Source organism: Danio rerio, chromosome 16, assembly GCF_052040795.2.
Source record: "Danio rerio strain M-AB ecotype USA chromosome 16, GRCz13ab, whole genome shotgun sequence".
NCBI classification, from domain to species: Eukaryota; Metazoa; Chordata; class Actinopteri; order Cypriniformes; family Danionidae; genus Danio; species Danio rerio.
This window is the reverse complement of record NC_141036.1, coordinates 49,458,669-49,484,117: the sequence shown is the minus strand read 5'-3', so window position 1 is coordinate 49,484,117 and position 25,449 is coordinate 49,458,669. Positions and strand designations below refer to the sequence as shown.

General features: G+C 34.0%; 1 protein-coding gene and 1 long non-coding RNA gene across 3 annotated transcripts in view; one reads left to right on the top strand and one right to left on the bottom strand.

Moving 5' to 3' along the window:
- oxr1a (oxidation resistance 1a) overlaps positions 1-25,449 on the top strand; it is a 310,698-nt gene that overhangs the window by 32,545 nt on the left and 252,704 nt on the right. For both annotated transcript variants that reach the window (XM_087286150.1, NM_001114444.2), the window contains 1 exon segment: positions 6,103-6,168. In XM_087286150.1, the coding sequence (XP_087142276.1) occupies positions 6,152-6,168 (17 nt within the window). In that variant the 5' untranslated portion in view covers positions 6,103-6,151.
- LOC147840408 (uncharacterized) lies at positions 1,922-5,810 on the bottom strand. The gene is made up of 2 exons (XR_015512014.1): positions 3,903-5,810; positions 1,922-2,961 (listed from the first exon to the last, which is right to left on the bottom strand). It is a non-coding gene; the product is annotated as an uncharacterized LOC147840408 (long non-coding RNA).

Sequence of the window (25,449 nt, the reverse complement as noted above, 5' to 3'; positions counted from 1 at the left end):
CTGAATTCCAGAATTCTTTAAAACATTCGCTTTTATCGCTATTGACCTTTGACCTTTGTAATAGAAAGCAGAAATGCATTTTTTTTTATCTCCCAGGACTGATGAAATGTGCTTTTAACCAGAGAAGTGGAGGTGTTAGACACATGAGCAGGTCTCCAGAAGCCAAAGAGGAAATTCATGTACTTTTCTGTCCATTCCCAAAATGTTGACTTCTGCACTTACCACCTCCTGTCATCTCTTTCAACTAAATATTTTGTGGTGTAGATTTATTTTAGAATGGGAACATAGCCTAATATCATATCTACAGAAAAAAAAAATATCTGCCTCCGGTTTTGCTCAGGAAAAAAATAATGTTTTCTTCGAACACACTGACTTCATGCCATGATGTTGGGATTGTGCTCGTTTTCTCATGTGTGTTAAAAGCTGTTTTTGTCACATTGGAGCAGCGGTCACTCCCTCTCATTATGACACATTGCAGTGTTTAATGTCCTGCGCATTAATGATGACCTTCTTTGCTGCTGCTGTAACCTTTGTGCTAAAGAGTACCTATAGCCTGCAGACTGCATCACTTATACATGTAGAGCCGCATCCGTTCAGCTCTGCAGATGAAAAGAGCACGCTTCTGCAGTTGGCAGATGTACAGGCCACTTTTATCCACATGCGTCTATTTGAAAACCTCTGCAAATTAAAGTTTGGAAACAGTACGTGTTGCTTTTTATTTCTTAAAGTGTCTAGAGATAATTGGAAATGTGGGGAAAGTACTTTTTTCTGTGTGCATTTTCTAGAAGGATGCCAGGTTTACTAGATTCAACATTCATTCATTTTCCTTTGGCTTAGTTTTATTTATCAGGGGTTGCCACAGTGGAATGGACCATCAACTATTCCACCATATGTTTTACACAGTGGATACCCTTCCAGCTGCAACCCAATACTAGGAAATATATACTACATATACAATATACATATACTACATATACAATATACTTGCATTTACACACACCTTCATACATTATGGCCAATTTTAGTTCATTTAATTCACCTATGCATGTCTTTGGACTGTATGGAACAAAATCAGTGCCAAAAGTATTGAAATAAAAAGCGTTTCAAATAGCAAAAACTTAAAAAAATAAATAAATAAATAAAAATAAACACTGAATTAACAACTGCTTGCATTTTAATACCTTTAATTTCCAGGGTTTGTATGTTTAGGTCCTGAAATTTAACATAGCTGTTTATTTAGCTGTGAATATTTCAACTAAAAATATTTCAAACATGTTTTCATACTTAAAAATTTAATATAATTCACATTCAATTTCCAGATTTCACTTCCAAAATATTTTGTTCTGTTTAAAAATACGAAGTTTAATATTTAAAAGGTAATTTCATCTATTCATTCATTCATTTTCCTTTGGTTTAGTTCCTTTATTCATCAGGCGTCATCACAATGGAATGAACCGCTAACTGATATGTTTTACACAGCGGATGCCCTTCCAGCTGCAACCCAGTACTGGGAAACATCTATACACACTCATTCACGGCCAATTTAGTTTATTAGATTCCCCTACAGCACATGTCTTTGGACTGTAGGAGAACCCGAAGCACCCGGAGAAAAGCCACGCCAATACAGGGAGAACATGCAAACTCCACTCAGAAATGCCAACTGACCCAGCTGGGATACAAACCAGAGATCTTCTTGCTGTGAGGCGACAGTGCTACCGAGCTACCATGGTGCCCACCAAAAGGCAATTTTCAGTTCATTTTATTTCAGTTCCAAAATTTGCTTCTATAAACTCAGTGGTTGAAATTCGACTGTTAAGCAATAGATTGCTGATTGAGGATCTCCAGCTGCTTTTTCACCAGCAGATGTTGACGATCGACCAACCAATTTAAGATTTTTAAACCTGTAAATAGGCGAGAAAAAACTAATAAGGCAAGTTTATTTATATAGCACATTTCATACACAGTGGCAATTCAAAGTGCTTTACATAAACAGGAATAAAAGAGACAAGTATGAATAAAATAAAAACAAATAATATAAAACAGGTGAAAACACCGGTGTATCATATTTTCTCATTTTACTCTGGGACTTCCTCAATAACAGCATGACTGAGACACCATGCCACCTGGTTGCCAGTAATAGTGTAAAATAGTTAAAAATATTAGTTTTACAGCACAATTGTAATTGTTAATTTTTAGTGCCCTTGTACATTTAACCATCCTGTACAAATTGCCTCTAAGGCAACGTTTACAACGCTGTTCTTGATGGTCAATTCTGATTTTTATTTTTTGCTGACCTTTTAAAAATGTCTTGTGTTAAAAGTGACTTGTATCCGATTGTCTGAATGATTGTCTGAAGGCGCTGAATGACAGCTGATAATAAGAGTGCTCTTTTTTTTCTTCTTTTTTTTCTTTCCATTCCTGTATTTAATCTGTTCGCAGGGTTTCATTTTGTTTAATTCTTTTTGACAAGTTTTTTTTTTTTACTGTAATTTATGACAGAAAAGTTCTCATTTGGCCATCTTCTTTTTTTCTAGGCCTTTTTAAACCAGTAGGCATCTTAATATAATGTCCATGGCGTGATTTATGCACATGATGTACAGTATGCAATAGTTTTATATTAGTTTATTGTTTATGTGGTGGATATTGTGAACTCTTGCTTTTTCATTTACATGTTTAAATACTAGTGCTACATGACGAAAAAAAAAAAAGCTTTTTTAGTCTTCATGTATGAAATATAAGGTTTGGGCTTAAGTCCGTTCTGAAATGAAAGCATCAGAGTTGACGTCATTCACTATGGTTTTTAATGATGCGCGACTCGCATTGACAGGTGAAAATCCGATCTACATGCTTACACTGCAGGCACGAAAGGACGAACCCGATTTATATTGGATAAATTTTCACATAAGAACAAGGCCTGAATCTGATTTGAGTAAATCGGAATCCATATGATTTTTTTTTCTGCTTATGTAGCCGGGGCCGGTCTTTACGGCTCGACTACCCCTCTGCGTTGTGTTGTGTTGTGTAAAGTAAAGAGCTGGAGTCTGTCTGCAGGTTCAGCGGTCTCATTTATTTAAGTGCTGCACAAACAGAGAACATGCAGTTAGTCTTCTCTTAAAACTCCTCTTACGCCTGCTACTGCTCGCTCTGCTCTGTCCTCCGACAGACTCAAGCAAGAACAAAACAGTAAATATAACATATTACATAATGAAAAAAGATAAGTCATTATAAAACTGTTAATTAATATAGTGAATATTTTAACTTCCCAATGCTTTACAAAAACTCCACTTAATATATAATATATAACATTTACCAGTATTATATATAACACATTAAACATCAGACACATAAAACACAAAAAACAATACCTGCACAAACAGAGAACATGCAGTTAGTCTTCTCTTAAAACTCCTCTTACGCCTGCTACTGCTAAACATTCATACACAAAACAAATCGAAAATCAGCAAACAAAATACACATTTCACAGGCCAAATTTCATGCTAATATTGTGCACTGCACTTCTCTTGATTGAAACGACAGTTTGGCAGGTTAAAACACGATATAAAGAACCCAAACACACTCATATAGCTCATGTACATGTTATATAACATATTATAACAAACTCACTTCATCTAAATTACATATTTTTGTACTTTATACACACTTTTCTACGGGACAGGAGTAAATGCCTACCTCGCTCTGCTCTGTCCTCCGACAGACTGAAGCAAAGCGCGCGCTATGTCACTGACGTCATCGCGGCAACGCACGTCAATGACGTCATCGCGCCGACGCGTCAAAACAAAAATAAAACATTTTCTCTTTATTTCTTACATATTAATGACCAACAAAACAAAGATTTTGCGTGAATTTATAACGAAAACATAAATAAATTTAATACCTGTTACATTTACACCTATGAGCCCAATCCAATCTGTGACGCATATTGAGTCACTTAAACAATGCAGTGCATGCAACCTAATACTATCAATTTTATAAACGCACTATTATTTAACAATTACAATTGTGCTGTTGTTTTACAGCACAGTTGTAATTGTTTCATTAAAGTGTGCTCGTACAATTTACAGTATTACTGGCAACCAAAATTGTCAGTAATACTGTACATTTTACAGCATTGTTTTACAATCTAGTTAGTTTTACAGTTCATTTACTTTTGTATGAAATACAGCAACTACTGTATAATTGTTGCCGGCAATAAACTCTCATTTTGTCAAAAATATTTTATTACAGCATAAAACTCTAGGTGGTGGCGCAGTGGGTAGCGCTGTTGCCTAACTGCAAGAAGGTCTCTGGTTCGAGCCTCGGCTGGGTCAGTTGACATTTCTGTCTGGAGTTTGTATGTTCTCCCCGTGTCGTTGTGGGTTTCCTAAGAGTCCTCTGGTTTTCCTCACAGTCCATGCCATGCGCTATAGGTGAATTGAATAAACTAAATAATCTGTAGTGTATGTGTGTGACAACTGACCCCTGATTTATATTGGGACTAAGCTGAAAAGAAAATGCATGAATGAATGAATGAAGGAATGGATGAATAAAACTCTAGCTTTATATTTGGAGAAAGAAGATTTTACAAATACTGAAGCACTGATAAATATAAAGAGTTTCTCTGGACAAAAATACAGAAATGAATAGTGTCCAGAGGATAAGAACAAACTGGCTGATTAAAGTCTGACTGAATACATCAAGCTTAACGATCTCAAACGCTCTCATTAAAGGCTTAGTTTAATAGTTTCTCTGAGCAGATGAATAATTCATTATCACACTGGTTGAATGTTGTGAAGTGTTTGGCGAGGGTGAGCTGCACTCCATCTAAAGACATAGGGAAGAGTTTGCAGTCTGTTAATTGGGTTAAATTAAAGTGTTGTTGACAATGAAACAGCATTAAAATTTGCTGAATGCTGTGCACTGTCCATTTATTTTTAAAAAGAGTAAGTGAAACAGAATGCTGCATTTAAAGATAAATATTTGTAGAAGTAGTAAACCACTTTATTATCAGGTCTGTGGTAAATATTTCACTGTGTTAAATAATATTCGAACTACTTCTGCTATTTCTTTATAAAACATTTAGGCATCAGTGTCTGCTCGCTTTTTTAATAATGTATTTTTTTAAAGAAAAAAATATCCATAGGGATTTAAAAAAAAAGTCTTTTTAAACGTTTTAAAAGCCACAATGTAAAAAAGAAATCTGTTAAATACCAGTTTCCATTTGGGATGTAACGATTCAACATGAGTCGGTTGAAAAAGCCGCTTAGGGCCTCCAATAAATATATAAATTACACTTAAAACATTGTCTTTTTCTACCATTTCCTATCATATTTTTGTAGGATGAGGGTCAAACAAACTAAATTTAAAAATTTCTAATTATTACAAAAAATAATTTAAATTATTTCATCTATGCAAAGTTGTCTCACACCCACAATCCTGCAGTCAAATCAAGCAAAAGTTTAGTTTAAAAAAAAAAACATTTATTATTTTTGATTTATTTATTAGGCTAATTTTAGTTGTGAATTAATTTTTGGAAAACAAATCATTTAAAATGTAGATATAGCATTAAGATAAAACATAGAAAAGAGATTGAGTAATACAAAAAAAAAAAAACTCTTTATGATTAAAAAGGTGTATTTTAAAACTGTTGGGTTTCATGGCTGGAATTGCTTTGGGCCCCCAAATCACTCAATCCCCCTGGTTTTACTTGCTCATCAACGGCGAGCAAAAGGTGAGGTGGCAGAGTAAAATGCCCGCAGTGAAATCCGCCAGACAAAACACAAACTGTGTGCAAATACTGCAAAAAGACGTTTAAAAAAACAAACAAAAAAACAAAAAATCATGAATCACCTAAATATTGTCAGATAAACATACTGACAAAATTGCCAACTAAAACATACTGATTTATTCAGCTATTCAGCTCAAAAATTAAAACTAATGGCTCGTTTTGTGGTCCAGCTAGGGTCACATAATTGAATCTGTTAAGAATACGGCTCAGTTTTGTTGTTGTTGTTGTTGCTGTTATTTAATTGGTTTTGGTTTGGGCTCAGGTCACCTTCACATTTCTACTTTTAATATCCTCTCTGTCTCTTGTTGCTTTCTCAGGTTTATCCCAGAAGAAAACCTCAGAGTCTGAGACGAACGTCCTGCCAACATGTTCACCACCAAAAGGTCAGAGCGACACAGTGGTTTGTTGTCTGTTTTTCTGATCTTTAATGAGAATTTTCAGTCATTTGTGAGGAATCTTAATTTGGGTCACTAGCAGGCTGATAGCATTGCATTTAGTTGAGCTTATGTTACTTTTTTGCTCCCACTTTCTAAATGTAGGTCTGTAGGGTTTATCCATCATTTTTGCTTGTGTGTGCGTGTGTGTGTGTGTGTATGAGTGTGTGTGTTTTTTTTATTTTATTTTTATTTTTTTTCAGTTTTGTGGAACTTATGAATCACTGGCTACATTCAAAATCATATGTATAAATTCAGCAAATTCATACAATAGTAAAGGCAAAAAGTATCTGGATGATTTATTCCTTCTAGTGAGATTATGAAGTGTGTAAATTTCTTTAAAATCTTTTAATCAAGCAACAAAAATATTTAAATTTAATTAAAAAATTTAATTAAAAATTAAATTAAACTAATAAACATTTAATGTAAAAATAAATTTAATTATTAAAAATTAAACTAAAATTAAATAAAAATTTTATTAAATTACATTAAATTAATTTTATTTAGTTTTTTATTTTTAATTTATTTTTTAATAAAAATAAATTAAATTGCAATATTTTGGTTTGATTAATTTGATTTGCTTAATTTTGAGTTTATTTTTTATTATTTAAAGTTAATTTAATTAATTAAAACAATTTTATGTATTTATTTGTAATTTTTTATTTAATGTAATTTAATAAACTTTAGTGTAATTATTAAATTAAAAATTATTTTTAATTTAAATAAAAAATATTTAAATTTGATTTAGGTTTAATTAATTAATTATTTTTTTTAATTAAAATTATTTTTACTTAATTAATTTATTTATAATTTAATAATTTTTATTGTATTTAATTCATTTTTTTATGGCCAGCTGTTTACTTATTTTCCCAGTACTGGGTTGCAGCTGAAAGGGCATCTGCTGTGTAAAACATACAGAGTGCCGAAATAGTTGGTATTTCATTCCGCTACGGCGACCCCTGATAAACGAGGGATTAAGCCGAAAGAAAATGATTGAATGACTTTCCATTAACTAATCTTAGTTATTGTATTTACCATCATGAACAATCAATGAGCAGTAAAAGTACAGTTTTACAGTATTCATTTATCCTTTTAAGTGTTTGTTAATGAAAATACAGTTGTTCACTCAGTTTATTAACAAGTGCTATCAAACACAAATTTGGGGTTTAATAAGGCATTAGTTAATGTACTATGAATTAATAATTAATTTAATTACTCTAATTACGATTAATAAATGATGTAAAGTTGTTCTTTATTATTAGTTTAATACATTAACTAATGAAACATTATTTTAAAGTGTGACCAAAATTTAATTTACTTGATCTGATCCTTGTTTTAAAAACTGTAATATGATCATTACATTAATGCATACTGAATATGCATTATAGTGTTGATATCTTTGTATATTTAATATACATATTTTTAAGCTAGAATTGTTATTAGTCATAAATTCCAGTCAGGTTATAAATTCCCTCTTAAATGCATTTTCATTCTAGCCATATTTTCTGAGTGTTAAAAGCCAGGTTTGATACATCTGACTGAATATGATTACTCTTTTTGTGGGGCATTACGCAGACAAACACTGAGTTTGACACCACAAACATGCGTAATTGGTAGCTCACAGGAGTAAAGAAACCAACCAGGATGCGGAAAATTGACAAAAGCTGTTGAGAGCTTGTGACCTCAGGAAATCTTATTGTTATTCTGTGCAAAATTCCCCCCTTCGTGTTTGTCATGGTGTGCTCAGAGAACGCACAGTGAAGAGTTTAGCCTGTTTACTAATTAACACTGATTATTTTGGTCATAGGAGAGATTGTGTTGAACCTAATATGTTTTTCTTTTAAGATGGCATTATAGATTAGATGGTGATGGTTTTGATGGTCCATCCTGTGACTTCTGGCAGCATTAAATTAAAGCAAAAAGAGTTAAGCATGTGGGCCTTATTTTGGGTGCATATTGTGCATTGTTTTTGATGCATGTTGTAGAGGTATGCACAATTATAGTGCGTTATTATATTGGAATTGCTGTTTTAACAAGGTGCAACATGTCATTTATCGTGTTTGCAAAAACAAACAAAAAACATGTCGTAAGAGTCCCAAAGAATTTACTTTCTGATTTTTAATGCATTTGGAATTACGCCAAACCCTAGACCTAATTCAAATTAGTTTAATTTAATTAAAAATTTAATTTAATTTTATTTTATTTTATTTAAAAATAATAATAATTAATAATGATGATAATAATAATAATTTATTTTCTTTAATTATACTTTTATTTTTTATTTAATATATTTTAATTTTACTTTTACTTCATTTTTTTATTTAAAATAAAAAATTTTAAGTAAAATTTAATAAAATTAAAATGTAATATTTTTTTATTTTACTTTTTAATTAAATTTAGTTTGATTTTATTTAACAAAATTTAGATTTTATTTTGTTTTATTTTATTAAACAGAATAAAACTGTTTACTGGTTTTTCTGGTTTTTGGTTGCGTTTGGAAGGGCATCCGCTGTGTAAAAGATATTCTGGAACATAAATTCTTCATCTTGTTTTAATTATGGTTGGAAACACAACATGGCGTCTTTTGAAGCAATCATGCATATCAATGAAGTTGCACCTCATACACAATAGAGCGCGCTGATTAGCGGTCTTTCTCATGGAAGCCTTTCTCATGATGAAGTAATGCTGAAAGCTTAAAGACGTCATGCTGTACCCGCCGGTACAGACATCCAGTCTACACACTGGAATTCACACAAGGATATAATGGCTGTAACGTAGCTTCAAAATTTCTTTTCAAAACGGAAGAATGAATTTGCTCGACATAGTGTAATGTAAAAACTTTCAATTTTCACTCTTTTTGTGAAATATATGTGTCCTAATCGTGTTTTTAGCAGCATGTGACACATATATATGACTGTCAACATCTAAAAAAAAATGTGTTTTCCCGTTTCGTGAACCTTTTAATTCTGCAGTTGAGTTGAGCAGCTGTGGTTTTGTTTTTTCATACAATACAGGTTAGCATCCCTTTCAGACAGCTTCCTCTTGCGTCCACATTTACTCCTGTTGGATGTGGTTCGCCCTTCTTGGTGATATGAAATATGTCATCAAACTGTCACAAAATTTAAAACTACTCCGACTGTGTTTGTCTGATTGAGAAAAAAACTCAAATACACCAATGATGGCTTGAGGGAGAGCAATTAATGGGATAATTAACATTTTTGGGTGTTGCTTTAAGGGTAACACACATTAGAATATGGTTTTGAACCATTATTGAGCTCTTTTATGGTTTGGGTTTGTCTTCCCATCAGCGGCTTAATGGCTCGTGTTTACATGCGCTTGTTAAACTGTAGCAGGAACATGGTTAAATTGAATCCCTAATCAACGGGATTGTTTATAAAAATGCATTGCAGTTGGAGCAGCTCATTAAAAATGTTGCCCTGCCATCAGTCTTCTACTAAAAAAAAAAAAAAAGAGCCGCATTTCTCTTTGAGGTCACAGTAATGCGTATGCGCTCAGAGCAGCAGATAAGGCATCCTCTAATTAGACTTACCAATGTTTACTTTCCAGAATGGGCTCAGGCAGTAAGAGCTAAACCCTTCCGTCGATGCCCCGGGCACAGGACTCATTACACAGTCATCAAATCCTGCTCACTGGAATCATCTTGACCTCATGTAGCTTCAGTGTCACTTTAAAATGTTGCAGATATTCAGCTGACCAAGAGTAATGGAAAGAGGGTTCACCCTCCAGGTCTGTTTTGGGACAAATTACATTATGGCTTCCTTTAAGTTCGCATGTGTGGTTCCTGAATCCTTAATGAAGACACAAATTAGTTACTGAAGATGCAATCTTCTGAAGCGGGACTCACGCTGTGGGATTATTTATTTATTTTTTGAAAGTCAGACTGTACGAATGTGATCTGCATGTCACGCTGTAAGATCTCAGTTGTCATCATGTCAGACTATGTGACAATCAAGATGTGTCAAAAACGGAGGCACTCATGAAGACTCATCCGGGGTTTACGTCATCAATCAAGATAAATCAGAATCAGATTGAGCTTTGTTCGTCAAGTTTGTGCGAACACACAAGGTATTTGATGTGGTTTTCAGGCATTTGGGGCACATACTGTGCTGAGCAAATATGAGAACACCCCTTACAAATCTCTTGTTAATTTATATTTTCTATTGACCTAATTCTTCAATGCGGAAGTGTTTTTGCGATTGTTTTAGAATTTCCGATTCGGTTGTCTATGGGAGAAATTACTAGGAATTATGAACGGCAGAAAACGGTCAATCTACTTGCTCTACAAACGAGTGTGTTCTTGACTATACAGACAAAATAGAATAAATAATTTTAAAAATATCAGTTCGCAACATGAAGCAGCAAAAAAAGCTGTTTTTAACGTCTAAAAATAAATGGAAGCGAATAAGACCAGAAGCCTTGAGCCAAAAAGGTTCAAATAGCTGCGCCCGCTCGTACACGGAGAGAATAAGGTGAAAAGGAAGCTTTACAATATTATATTTGTGCATATACGTTCATTAGTTTGGTCGGTACTAAAGCCAAATCTAGAGCTAATCTAATAAAAAAACGTATGATAACGGTCCAAAATTAGTACACACAAATTTATATATTAGGCAAAAATATAAATAAAAAAAAGTAAAAACAGCAAAATTCAAGAATAACAAAAAATTATAAAATTTTGTTGAATGAGACCGGAAGTCTCGAGCCAAAAAGTTTTAAATAGCTTCGCCCGCTCGTACACGGAGAATAAGGTGAATAGGAAGCTTTATAATATTATATTTGTGCATATACGTTCATTAGTTTAGTCGGTGCTAAAGCCAAATCTAGAACTAATCTAACAAAAAAAAACTTATGATAACGGTCCAAAATTAGTACACACAAATTTATATATTAGGCAAATATATTAAATAAAAAATGTAAAAACAGCAAAATTCAAGAATAACAAAAAAAGATTTTGTAGTTTGTATTTTTTGCCCAATATTTCGCGTGAATTTTAAATGCTTTATCTTTCTACTTCTAAAGATGTTTCATGACTAAATTATTATTTTATTATTTTTAATATATCTGTCAATAATAAATAATGATTAAATCAGGTTTGTTCAACTGAATATAAAATCATGTGCCATTTTGAGAAAATTTTGAAATAGTATTATTTTTTATAACAATATTATAATAATACTATTTTTTATAATAATTTAAATCTTACAAATATAAAATTTTCTAATATTTTCCAAGGGATGTTTAGCAAAGGACATTTTCACTGTATTTCCTACAATTCTGGAGAAAGTATGGCTGGAATAAAAAAAAAAGTCTGTTTTGTGTTGTTTTTTTGTTGTTGTTATGTTGTGTTTTGTGTTTTTTTGTGTGTGTTTCATTTTTTGTTTTGTTTTTTGTTGATTTGTTTTGTGTGTGTTGTGTTTTTTTGTTGTGTTTTGTGTTTAGTTTTGTTTTGTGTTTTTTGTTTAGTTTTTTTTTTTTTTTTTTAAGTGATTTGACAACAGAACAAACCAAATCCATCATCAAAATGGTAATAAAAGTCACATTTTTTAACTTTCCAAGGTTAAAAGCTGTTGGATGAAAGATTAAGGTCCCATAATTCAATTCAAAAGCATAAATAAATGAGAAAAAATAAAAACCTAAATCACAAAATACTGAAAACTGCTACTTTACAGATATTTTTTTTTACATTGAAGCTTTCATTTTGGGTTGAACTGTCCCTTTGAAAGGAAAAATAATTCTCATTTTCTTTATTTTTTACTGATAGCAGCAACATCACATTTACCTTCCCGATGTTGAAACAATTTCACAAATTTAGACAGCTCTTAGTAAAAACATGACTGTGAGTGATGCATATTTTTTTGTGAGCTTATGTCTTGTCTAAGCATGCAGTATCTTATTTTAGGTTTGCATCTTTGTTTGTGAGCACTAACTGCAGAAGTATGTTTCATAGGATGCAGAGACTGAGCTGTCAGAGGGTTTTAATTGCTGTCACGATATGAAAGCATGATGGAGTTGGACTCATGAGCTGCAGTGAACAGGAGACAGACAGGTGTGGCGTGATGCTGTCTGAAACAGGAAGATGTCATACTGTCAGGCTGAATGACATTCCAGCAATGGAAAGAGATAGTGGAGTCGCAGAGAGCTTGTTTCTCATGAAAAGAAAACTGCGGATAGGATTTTTAAATTGACAGAAAGATGTCAGCTGGTGACTTGCTCCATCATTTAGTTTGGTTGTCGGACTGAATTAAAAAGTTCTCAAATTAAAGTATCTGAAGCACAGATGTGTGATATTTTATTAATACATTTAAAGGATATTTGAATTTTTTATTATGCTTTTTTTGCTGCCATCTAATAATCCAAATTAATATTTCATTTTAGTTGATATTTAAATTATTAATATTTACATTTTTAATCTTAAATGTAAAATATATATTTTTATAATTCACATAAAACTGATTAAAAAATTAATTAAAATATAAATGATGCAAAATTTTAATACTCAACTATTTGCAATAAAATATTTGTGTGTGTACATTTGAATGTTATATAAATATAAAGTGTATTCCATAGAAATCTTTTTTTATTTTAATGCTCAATTGGGTTTAAGTCAGGGCTCCGGCTGGGCCATTCAAGAACAGTCGTGGAGTTATTTTGAAGCCACTTCTTCATGATTTAAGCTGTGTGCTTGTGGTCATTGTCTTATTGGAAGGTAAACCTTTGCAGTCTGAAGTCCTAAGCACTCTGGAGAAGATTTTCATTTACGATATCCCTGCACTTGACCACATTCATCTTGATTGAAACCAGTCATCCTGGTCCTGCAGCTGAAAAACACCCCACAGCATGATGAGCAGTGCCTGGTTTTCTCCTTACGTAATGCATAGCATTAAGGCCAGGAAGTTCTATCTTGGTCTAATCAGAAATAGAAATAAAAAAGATAGTACAATAAAATTTGAGTAAAATGTTGCAAAATAAAATTTTAGATATGTTTTTGTTTCTTTTGATATTTCCCATTTAAAATTTGCATTTAATATTTTTATCTAACATATAAATTTGGCCTAATAATTTTTGGACCATTATCGTAAGTTATTTTGTTAGATAGTAATACATTTAATTAATTTATAAATGGAGGAATGAATGCATGAATAAATAAAATTAATAAATAATTAATTAAATAAATAATTTAATGGATGAATAAAAGAATGAATTAACAAATAATTTAATTGATACTTTAGGTAAAATCTAATATTATGCTATCAGTCATGACATAAAAATGCTAAAGATTTCTAGCTTCCCAATGTCAGACAGAATTTTATTATCAGTGCATCACTCAACTTCAGCTATTTTCCTTAATGCATACTTGCTACTGGTGCTTTAGCTCTGCTGCCGTTGTCAAACGCAAAATTGATGAAAGACAAATCAGAGACTTGACATTGACAGCGGCAGCAATCAACACCACGCCGCTTCCATGTGGAACATAGCCACTAATCAAACCTCCCTCACCATGCCAAAGAGGGCAAATACATCAACGGCCGACCCTTGATGAGCTGTAGAAGGCGTGTTCCCTTCAGAGAACATATAAACCATAGAGGACACTTAGTCTTCTTCAAAGACGCAATGATCTAATCAGAGCACAAGGACTGCAGATATCCTGACTGACATTGGCGATCGTCTGGAAGTCGGAGATGAAATCACTGAGATGTTTGGAGTGCAACTGATTTCTGTTTGACCCCCTGTAGTTCCCCTTCCCGAGGGCGATTTTGATTGGTGTCTTAGAAGGGAAGGTTCATTAGCATAGGGGAGAGGAGTCTGTTGGTTAGTGTGTTTTTCGGATTGCAGGAACCACATGCAATCATAAGGAGCTCATGTTGACGGAATTAACACTCTACAAGTGGCAAATACATGCAAAAATGGACCTCGACAATTGAATAAAATAAAGGCGTATACTGCAGCACCATTAAGAATTTCAGCATTTGGGTGGTTTAAGTTGAAAAGTGTGTATTGACCCTTTGATAAGCCACACCCGAAAACTGCCACACCCCAATCGTGGCTTAGCAACCGTAGCTACATGCATTTACATTTACATTTAGTCATTTAGCAGACGCTTTTATCCAAAGCGACTTACAAATGAGGACAAGGAAGCAATTTACACAACTAAGAGCAACAATGAATAAGTGCTATAGGCAAGTTTCAGGTCTGTAAAGTCTAAGAAGGGATGTATTAGTAGTATTAGTTTTTTTTTTTTGTACAATTAGTGTGATATTCTGAGAGGCAATTGCAGATTAGGAAGTGTAGTGGAGACTAAATAGTTGAGTTTTTAGTCGTTTCTTGAAAGTAGCGAGTGACTCTGCTGTTCTGATGCAGTTAGGGAGTTCATTCCACCAACTGGGCAGATTGAGCGTTCGCGTTCGCGAAAGTGATTTCTTCCCTCTTTGGGATGGAACCACGAGGCGACGTTCATTCACAGAACGCAAGTTTCTGGAGGGCACATAGATCTGCAGAAGTGAGAGCAGATAAGGAGGAGCAAGGCCAGAGGTCACTTTGTAGGCAAACATCAGAGCTTTGAATTTGATGCGAGCAGCAACTGGCAGCCAGTGCAAACGGACTAGCAGCGGAGTGACATGTGCTCGTTTAGGTTCATTGAAGACAACTCGTGCTGCTGCATTCTGGAGCAGTTGAAGAGGCATGATAGAGTTAGCTGGAAGCCCAGCTAGTAGAGAGTTGCAGTAATCCAGTTTGGAGAGAACAAGAGCTTGAACAAGGAGTTGAGCTGCATGTTCAGATAAGAAGGGTCGGATCTTTCTGATGTTATAGAGTGCGAATCTGCACGATCGAGCAGTTCTAGAAATGTGGTCAGAGAAGTTTAGCTGGTCATCAATCGTTACTCCAAGGCTTTTCACCATTTTGGATGCAGTAATGGTTGCCCCATCCATCTGGATTGAAAAGTTATGGTGTAGAGTCGAGGTCTGGCAGGAGGTCTGTCAAGCTTTCGCACGAGGGAAACAAGCCAAAGCTTTGTGCATATTGTGGAACTATGATACCTGGTATCCTAAAAGTTTGGACTGGGTGGTGGAATTTTTTTCCTTTCCTAAACCTAAAACCCAAGGGGAGAAATGCCAGCGTGGATCAAGCTCTGTGAGGGGCACTAAAAGAGCGGGGTTAAGTTGGTTTTGTTTTCAGTATTCCTGACACATTCAGTGATAGACAGCAATAACTCACACACCTCTTACCCTAAACAGATCTAAACTGTGTTTCTTACAAAAATACAAAGCAAGTTATGTTTCATAGCTGTCTTTTTCTTTTTTTTTGGCTCAATATTATGCGCACTGCTCCGTTTAAAGGTTCAAGAAACCCTTGAGTACTTTTTTTTTGAGATTTTAACAGAATTGTTTGTGTGTTGAGCATCATTTAAGACAATGTTGGCACCTGTCAGCTTTAATTGTGGGGAAAACTGGATGATTTTGAGCTTTTGTCAGCTAATTACATCTTCCTGGTTTAAAATAATTTTGGGGAGGTATCAAAATCTGCGACGTAGCGCAAAACTGCTAGTGAAGTGATGACGCGTCGGCTCATTAGTATTCATAGCAAAGTTTTCTTATCCTATGAGAAGAGCCTGCTTCTTAATTATTCATAACTGCGCGTGCTTTCAGAAGGCAAGACATACATGCCAGTGCCAAGCTGTGAGACACTATGTTGATGACTGTGTGAAACCGCGTCCACGGACCCACGGCACACAGTATTTAACTGTTCATAAAGGGTCATATGTGTTTGTTTCCATGATCCTCTGGATTTGTTGCATGTTTTTCCCCCGCGATCCTGTCAGGGCCGATACAGGAAAGCCTTATGAGAGCAGCAAGCACTTTTTTCGGGAGAGCATTACGAGACATGAAGAATGGCGGACTTTGTCTTTTATCAGTTGAATTCGTTTACATTTAGACACATCTCCATGCTGCTGTGTTTGCCTAAATCCTCTAGATTACCAACAGGGCTGAGGGTTGAAATAGGCAGGGCAAGAAACCTGCTGCACTGAGTCTGCATTCAGACCCAGGGATTGAGCGAGAAGTCTTCATTTATAGTGTTTATTTAAACACGATTATCTTTATAGTGATATAAATTTTGGTTGTGTGTGTATGTGAAATTAAGAATAACAAATGTATCAGGGCATTCAATTATTTTTATTTCTTTGCATTTTAACTTTTTAAACTATAAAATCATGTGTCTCCTCATGGTTTGTGTCTCATTTTGTGAGCCAACTGACAACAGTTGTTCGCTTTCTCTCCTTCTCCCCTGCTCTGCTGGCCACACCCACTCCTCACTCTGCTTGCAGAGCTCCACGCCCATTATGATGCATTTTTTAAAAACATTTCTGAGGTAGACTTGAACCGAAAGTGGGGCATTTCATGGCCCTTTAAGCCCTCGCAAAAGCTGTTAGTACGAGCACGGTCCACTCATATTTCCATCTGTTTCAAGCTACAGAAATTTGAAACTACATATCAGCAGAACAAAACTGCAAAACAGCACTTGTGATCAATATACTTCACCCGCAGCTGTTTTTCAGCCATTTATAACCCTCATGTCCATGTCAGAGCTGTAATTCACTGATGTTTTCGTCCGTCTTTTAGAGATTGGGTCATTGATGAAGGCGTTATACCCGGTTAGTGTCTGCTTATATATTTAGTGTTGGATTAAAATTTGTTGGTAGGGAAAATCTATTTGTTCACTTCTGCTATTTATACTTATTTGATTTGCATTTCAATTTATTTATTTAACTGCAAATTATTTTAGAAATGGTATAAAAAGCACAAAAACATACTGACAGTTATAGGTGCTCTACATTGTTATGGGTCAATGATGCTAATATTTGGCAGAAATCTACGAATTTCCCTTTTCTTGCTGTTCTTTCTATGAATGAATTATGTAGAAGCACTGTCCATACTTGTTTCATTGTCGGTTAGTAACGCAATACTTTACACAACATTAAATCTGTCAGGCATTTTGGCTAAAAATGGAAATCATGGTTTAATTTGTTATTACATTTATGTTCCCGATGGTGAATAAACTGCAGGAAATCAGACAGCTCTTAAGATAAACACCCTAAATAGTTTTTTTTTTTTTTTTTTGTGATCTTTTGTCTCGTTTATCTAAGCAGCCTAACATGAACGTACAGCCTTCAGCTCCTGATATGTGTGATTGACGACAGCACTGGCAGCTCAAAGTGTTAGGCGGATCTGTTTGTTGTTTAAGACGTGTTTACTTCTGTTCTGTCTGTTCAGTGTGTCTTCGCAACATTTTAGGATCCTTGCTGACGTAAGTTGAGTCAGCTATTTGCATTTTTTTAGTTGCTAAAGATACATACAGTACTGCATTCTTGTTGTTTCTCCTCTTTTAAAAAGTACATTTTACACTCCGGTCATGTTATCATGCATCACAGAAGAAATCTGGCATTTGTATTTATCAACCCAGGCTCATTCTGAAAATGTACCCCTATATACGTTTCTAGAAAGCACCAATAATTTTTGTTGTTATTTTTCTGAAATGTTCAACCTTTTTATCAGCGGAAATGTGTGTTTTTCTTTATTTTGCATAAATATTAAATTGTCAGCCAAAGCAATGTTCAATCATTAGGGCAGAGCGGTACATTTTTAAGCACTTTGGAATGAGCACGACTCCTGCTGAAATTCTTTGACCTATATTAAAATCTCTAAGACCAGAATGAATTTATTTAAAGCTCTAGAGACATTAGACAAGGGAGTGCTGCAATCATTTTCACTTGCTGAAAATTGAGTTGTCATGAGTTTGAGCAAATTTAGGGTAATTCTGACTAGGTGATTGTATCTGTAAAGTGCTTACTTATCAAAATGTTTCTTTAATATTTATTTTTTTCAAAGTCATGTTTTGCTTATCTTCTGAAACGTCCAAGGGGTTTATGATTTGATCAATTTATCATTCCCAGCAAAAGCAATCCAAGAGTATGTTTTGCAGTATGTGAAAGTTGTGTGCTAAAAAGAAAGATTTTGCATTAAGGAAACAACCATTGCATTGTGTATTTTAGAGAAATCTCACTTTGTTCCTTTGACCAGCATTGTTGCTTGTTGTCAAGTACTCAATCTTATAGACTTCTTTCTTATGTTAAACTATAGAAGATGTTTTGAAGAAAACTGGTAACCATTGACCTTCGTAGTGTTTGTTTTTCCCACTATGGAAGCCAATGGTTACAAGTTTTTAACTTTTTTTCGAAATATCATTAGCAGAACCACTTGAGGGTGAGTAAATAGTAAGTAAATTTTCATTTTTGGGTGGACTAAGTCTCTTTAATAGTGAAATACATGTGCATGGTGTCAGACTCTTTACAAATGTACAATAACTGTATATAGTTTCCAAAAAACTTTGAAGATTAGTTTTCAAAAGGCCTCTAAAATACCTCCATAATATTATGTATGACAAATGTCAAATAAACACACAAACCCAGTTAAAATGCATTGCAATAAAACTACAAAAAAATAAAAATCCCTTATTTCTAAAAGCATTTAAGAGGACTTTTTTTTAGGGTAAACCATTTTGTTTAGATTTTTTATATAGTTTTTTTTTAAACTGCAGTTAAAAACTTGGCTAGTTTTTTGTAAGTTTGCCATCTGAACACCTAAATAATGGTCTGAGCCTTTACAACATGTTTAATAAGTCATATCGTCACCTTGGAATTACAAGGTTCTTTTTGCGTTCTGACTGATTTTGAGATATTGAGTTTTAAAGTTTTTGCATTCCCAAATTAAGACAGAAGCAGAAGAATTTTCTGCTTGGAATTATAAGGTTCTATGTGGGAGATCTTAATTAACACTTTGCTTTTCAAGAAATACAATCAGACTGCTTATTAATTAAATTTTTGTAAAAATTGGCGTTATAATAATATGTTGATGTTTGAGAAACTTGCGTTTTTGCTCTCTATACAGTAACATTGATGTAATGTTTTAGGATGATGATTTTTTTGTTGTTGTTCAAATTAAGCATACAGGGCTTTGCTAAATATTTTTCCAGTGCTGATGTTAATTTTATGCAATTAATATGGTCATATTTATTGAATTATATCCTTTATATGAATTATTGAGTTATTTTATTTAAATTTATACCCCGTGTATTAAATTAAGTATTTGCCCTTCAAGGCTTAATATCAAATTTAAAGACTTTAAAAGAAAACAGATGATGAGTACAAGTCATTTAACAAAGTTTATTAAACACTGAAAATGTTTCACTGAGATGTACACAAATACAAATATTTTACATTTAATGTTAATGTACACATTTTTTGACAAAAAATGCTTCTAAATCATCACATTTACACACATCCTTTCAGTTTTAGGTTTCTTTCAATTTTGTGTGGTGCAACATTATTTAGTCGACTTTTCAAAATTAAAAGTCTTAATGTAAACAACTTATACAAAAACATCACATATGTAAATTGTCATTTAATAAGAATGTATGAATAACACATTTTTGACAAAAAAATCTGATAAAACCTTAATTCTAAGGTGACAAAATACAGACTTAACCTTTTATTTTCAGAAAAAAAAAAAAACTACATTCTAACTTATTATTTCTGTGGGAGATTTTTTTTTATTACTTGTCTAGAAAATGCTTATTGGTGTAAGAATGTTTAGATGTTTGGGCTAGAAACAAACCCTTGACCCATGTGAATTTTATTTATTTTTTTGGTATTGCATATGTAAGCTAGTATATATTTGTTCAAGCATTTTAGGATATGGTTTCGTCATGGGCAAATGTTATTAAAATCAATGGTTTGTTGCTTGTTGTGCTGTTCCTACTCTTTTATGTATCTCAAATCTATTGCATATGAGCTTCCATGTGATTTTTGTGGATCGCATTGACAGAACTAAGCTCTTTATATGCTGAACTGAATTAGGATGAATTTTAGGTGACTGTTTTTAATTTTTCCAATTTGCCATCTTCATTTACTAAATTGCAATTCTGCACACAGTCTATTAGGGACTCCAGTCTTCCCCCGTCTCAGTTTTTTTTATCATATCCAAATGCTGAAGCAGGTTTTATGCCCCAGAATATGAAGCTCAATTTTTATAGGATTATATTTTAAGGCCGCGACTTTAACTTCAAAGAGACTGTGATTATTGCCAGAGGTTGTTCCAAAATGCTATTTTCCATTGGAGTACTTTTCATCATATTTCCTTTCTGAATTTATCACCGTTCTGCTTCTCTGTATTATTATTCAGGTATTTTATTGTAATATTTAAACTGTTCTTTAAAATGTTTTTATACAGAGTCACTTGCAGCTTGTGTTTACAATTGATTTCAAGTTATTTTCATTTCTCTGACATTTCCAGTACATGGATTTTACAGTACTTGTAGTAATGGTTGCCTCATAATCATAGCATTGTACCATGAGCAAAAACTATGTTGCAGTTAATGTTTTACAACAGATTGCATTCTTGCTCATACTTTTTTATTTATATACATATATTTTTAGCAGTGCTGGTTCCCACTGCACTACCTGTTGTAAAAGCAACAAATAACAACTTGACTTCTAGTTGATCACTTGTGGCAGAAGGATTTTTTTTTATCTGTTGAACTGCATCCCAATCATCACAAATACTGCAGAAGACCTATTGGAACCCGCATGGACCCAAGATTCTCACATAAATCAGTCAAGTTTGGTGATGGAAAAGTCATGGTTTGGGGTTACATTTATTATGGGGCATGCAAGATATCTGCAGAGTGGATGGCAACATCAACAGCCTGAGGTATCAAGACATTTGTGCTGCCCATTACATCACAAACCGCAGAAGAAAGCAAATTCTTCAACAGGATAGCACTCCTTCTCATACTTCAGCCTCCACATCAAAGTTTCTGAAAGTAAAGAAGGACAAGGTGCTCCAGGATTGGCCAGCCCAGTCACCAGAAATGAATATTATTGAGCATGTCTGGGATAAGATGGAGAAGGAAACACCACGTGAAATAAGCATTTTCAGTCAAATATCTGCAAGTGGCAGCTCGTGAATTCAGTAACATGGTCATGTCATTTATTCGTTCAATGCCTGGAATTTAAGAAAAGGTTTGTTTTAAGCTACAATTTTTTTCATCCGATGCAATATATATTCCCTCTAAAGACAAAGCAAATCTTGTATCCTCATAATATGATTCCTTCATATGAAATCCATAGCACCGCACACTACACATTCACACGTCTAAATGCCAGCAAACACGTGGTCCAGCGTATTACATAAGAGACAATTAACTACCATCCGCGGCCCTGAAGACGTACCGCTGAGTTTCGCAATGAAGCCATTCGATTTTCAACTCATCTGCTGGCATTTCATTCTGCCCTAATCTATGAAGCAGTTTCTCATCTGTGTGTACAGCGGACAGCATTGACCTTGGTTTATAAACATAAGCGCACCGGAGAAGCGGACCGTTTGCTGCCGTTATTAAACCAGATCGATATGATCAGTGACTTTGAAGGATGAATAAAACTCATTAGAGCACATTAAAGGGCAGCGGGAGCATTTAGTGTAGGTGATAAGTGTTGTCTATAATTAAGTCTTCCTGCTTACAGGAAGCTTAATCTTTAATGAGCACAGACACAAAATGTTTTGAATTTAGATTTGTATAATTGCGTGTAATATCAAGAGCATAACGTTGTTTATTTAACTGGGGTGCGTTTCCCAAACAGTCATTTTTTGAGTGAACATTTTTGATCCAGTGTAAAAAGCAATTAGTTTACTATTTTAAAATTTGTTTTAATCAAAGTTATTTAGTTATGAAACAGGTGCATATTTATAAAAATTAAGTCAACTTACAGTAACTCACTTTTAGTCAACGTGTTGTTGTTGTTTTTTACAGTGTGAGAATTATTGTAAAAACTACAATGTTTTTTGCAAACTAAATAAATAAATAATAATATTAAATAAATAAATAAATAAATAAATAAATAAATAAACAAACAAACAATAAGAGGCGTATAAACTGAAAAGTTAAAACACATTTTTTTTAATTTAAATATAAAATTTGGTTCTGTTATAGTATTTTTTAAAGTACTTTTTAATTTTACAAAATATATCTAGAATTTTTCATTTAAATAGTTTTGATTTCAGTTTTATTCACACAGTTTATAGGTTAGAGAAAAGGATTAAACATTTTAAATGCATTTTTGGTGGACAACAACTTTACCTTTAAACATTTGTCATAGTTATATGGCACTCATCACTTAATTTTCCTTGAAATTTTAAAATACAATATGGTTCGGTTATTGTATTTTTTATTACTTTTCTTTTTACAAAATAAATCTCTAGAGTTTATTTGAATTATTTTTAATTACAGTTTTATTTGCAGTGTTTAGTCAGTGTAAGAGAGAAGGATTAAACACTTAAAATCCATTTTAAATCCTAGTGGCAGCTCAGTGGTTAGCACTGTCGCCTCACAGCAAGGTTGCTAGTTCGAGCCCCAGCTGGGTCAGTTGGCATTTCTGTGTGGAGTTTGCATGTTCTCCCCATGTTCATGTGGGTTTCCTATGCGTTGTGTGTGAACGATAGTGTATGGGTGTTTCCCAGTGATGGATTGCAGCTGGAAGGGCATCTGCTGCGTAAAACAAATGCTGGATAAGTTGGCAGTTCATTCTGCTGTGGTGACCCCTGATTAATAAAGGGACTAAGCCGAAAAGAGAATGAATGAATGAGTTTGTCATGTAGCTATATAGGTCGTCACTGAGCTTGAATTACCTAGACTGCATTCATAACCTGCTGTAGCCTTGAGGAACTGGTGCGAAAGTGTCCAGAGAGAAAACAACAAATATGAATGTTTTATTGCCGTAGCGGTGAGCATCTCTGTCAGGAATCATCGAGAGCTGATTCAGTGCTGTGGGAGGACACTGTGGGCTCCTTGAGGACAGTCTGACACTGACATGTGCCACAAACACGTGAAACTTCTCCAACAAAAGGTCATTCAAAGTGCATCAAGTTATTAAATGATTGCATTTCCCTAATCTGCCTAAACAAAACAGTTAATTGTGCTGAAAACACACTTTCAGAGATTAAAATGTTCTCTCCAGTCTAAAAAAACTAACTTTTATTTCTGCAACTTGCTTGTTTTGTTCATCTGTCAAAATGAAACAAATCCTGCAAGAAGATTTTCATAACGAATGGGGCAATTAAAAACTATACTGTGAACTTCACATTAAACCTGCAGCTGTGTGAGCGCTAAAAAAATAAAACTGTTACTCGAATCATGAGGAAAGTGCTCATAAAGGAGTCTAAAAGTCTCTCTGGAAACAAACAAAGAATTCACTTTAATTTCGAGGATGTAAAAGAGGGTGAATAAATATATTGTGCCTTTTTTAGTGTATTTTTTTTTTTAAAGTGGGTCTCAGGAAACCAAAAATATTGTATGACCCCTTTAAACTCCAAATACAACACTTTTAAGATAGAGTTGCTCTAAATTTAATGTTTTAATCGTGCTTTTAATCACCACATCGGTCACCACTGCAGAATGAACCGTCAACTTATCCAGCATATGTTTTACACAGCGGATGCCCTTCCAGCTACAACCAAGTACTGTGAAGCATGCACTTTTGCATTCACACACACACACACACACACACACACACACACACACACACAAACACACACACACGTTTGTTTTTGTGAAAAGTGGGGACATTACATAGGTTTCCATTCATTTTATACTGCCCAAACAGTATATTGTATTGAACTTACCCCACCCTACCCCTAAACCCAACCATCACATTAAATCTCTCTCTGATTAAACTCATCCTGTGGGATTTATAAGCATTTTGAGAAATGAGGACGTCACCAATGTCCTCATATTTCACCTCCTTTTTATAATACCTGTGTCATACCCATGTCATTATACAGATTTGTGTCCTAAGGTCAGAAAAACACATACACACACACACACACACACACACGCTACGGCTGGTTTACTTTATTCAATTCACCTATAGCACATGTCTTTCGACTGTGGGGGAAACCGGAGCTCCTGGATGAAACCCACGTGAACACGGGGAGAACATGCAAACTCCACACAGAAACGCCAACTGGTCTAACCAGGACTCGAACCAGTGACCTTCTTGCTGTGAGGCGACAGTGCTAACCACTGAGTTTGTTTCAGTATGGAGATTCAACCAACTCAGAGTTTAAGCTTGTCTCTGAGTTGATTTACAGAGAGATTAAAAACTCGGTTTCAGAACCGCTGATCTGCGTTAGGTCAATCAACTTTGAGTAGACCAACTGCGCACACCGCAACTATAAAAAGGCATTATCAATGGAGCGCAGATATTATGAGTGACCTTGGAAACATCTAAAAAAGAGATCAGCATTTCTTTCTCCAGCTGAACTTGATGTGCTCATGCAGAAAATATGACCATATATATTAAAACAAAGCAACACCACTGCATCAATGAAACAGAGACAGTTGGTGTGGGAAAACATAGCTGCTCAAGTTAATGCGCAAGTTTACATTTAAAGTATTTAAGTATAATAAAAAAAGCTATGTAATGTATGACCTTTGTTGACTTTTCAGATGTAATTGCGTTAAAATATACAAAATAGGCTACTGCATAGTTTCTACAACAAATTTGACAAAACAAGAATGCATATATCCTTAACCAAGTTCAGTGGAAATGTTTAATTTAAGGTTCACACTTTTACACACGTTGATCAGTTTAAGATACAATTTCTAAAGTTTGTTTTTTAATAGATGTAAAAGTGCACTTGTGTGTCCGCTTTTATTATTGATTAATTGTTGGTGGTTGATATCAAATTGAGAATGTAAGCAGTACTAAGAACGAAATAATCAAAGTTTTTAGAATGAGTAATAATCCTATTAATCTAGTTACAGTACATGTCCCTGTCAAAGGTCAGTGAATGCAAGCTAATTTATTCATTAATTCTTGTACATGACTTTATTCTTTGTGTGACTGAAATGTAGGCAATGTTTCCATCCAAAAATGCTAATTAAATTTGTGCAAAACTGGAATATCGCATAAAAGACGTGCGAACAAACCAGTGTTTCCATCCAACGAATCAAAGAGAACAAAATAGTCACTTCCTGATTAACTGTCCCCAAATATCAACAGTCAATGCTTTTTAATGAATTTTAAATTTTAATGAATTTTACTGCGGTAGGAGAAGCTGCGTCAATCATTTCTTTATTTAACTAATAACTTTCACCTCA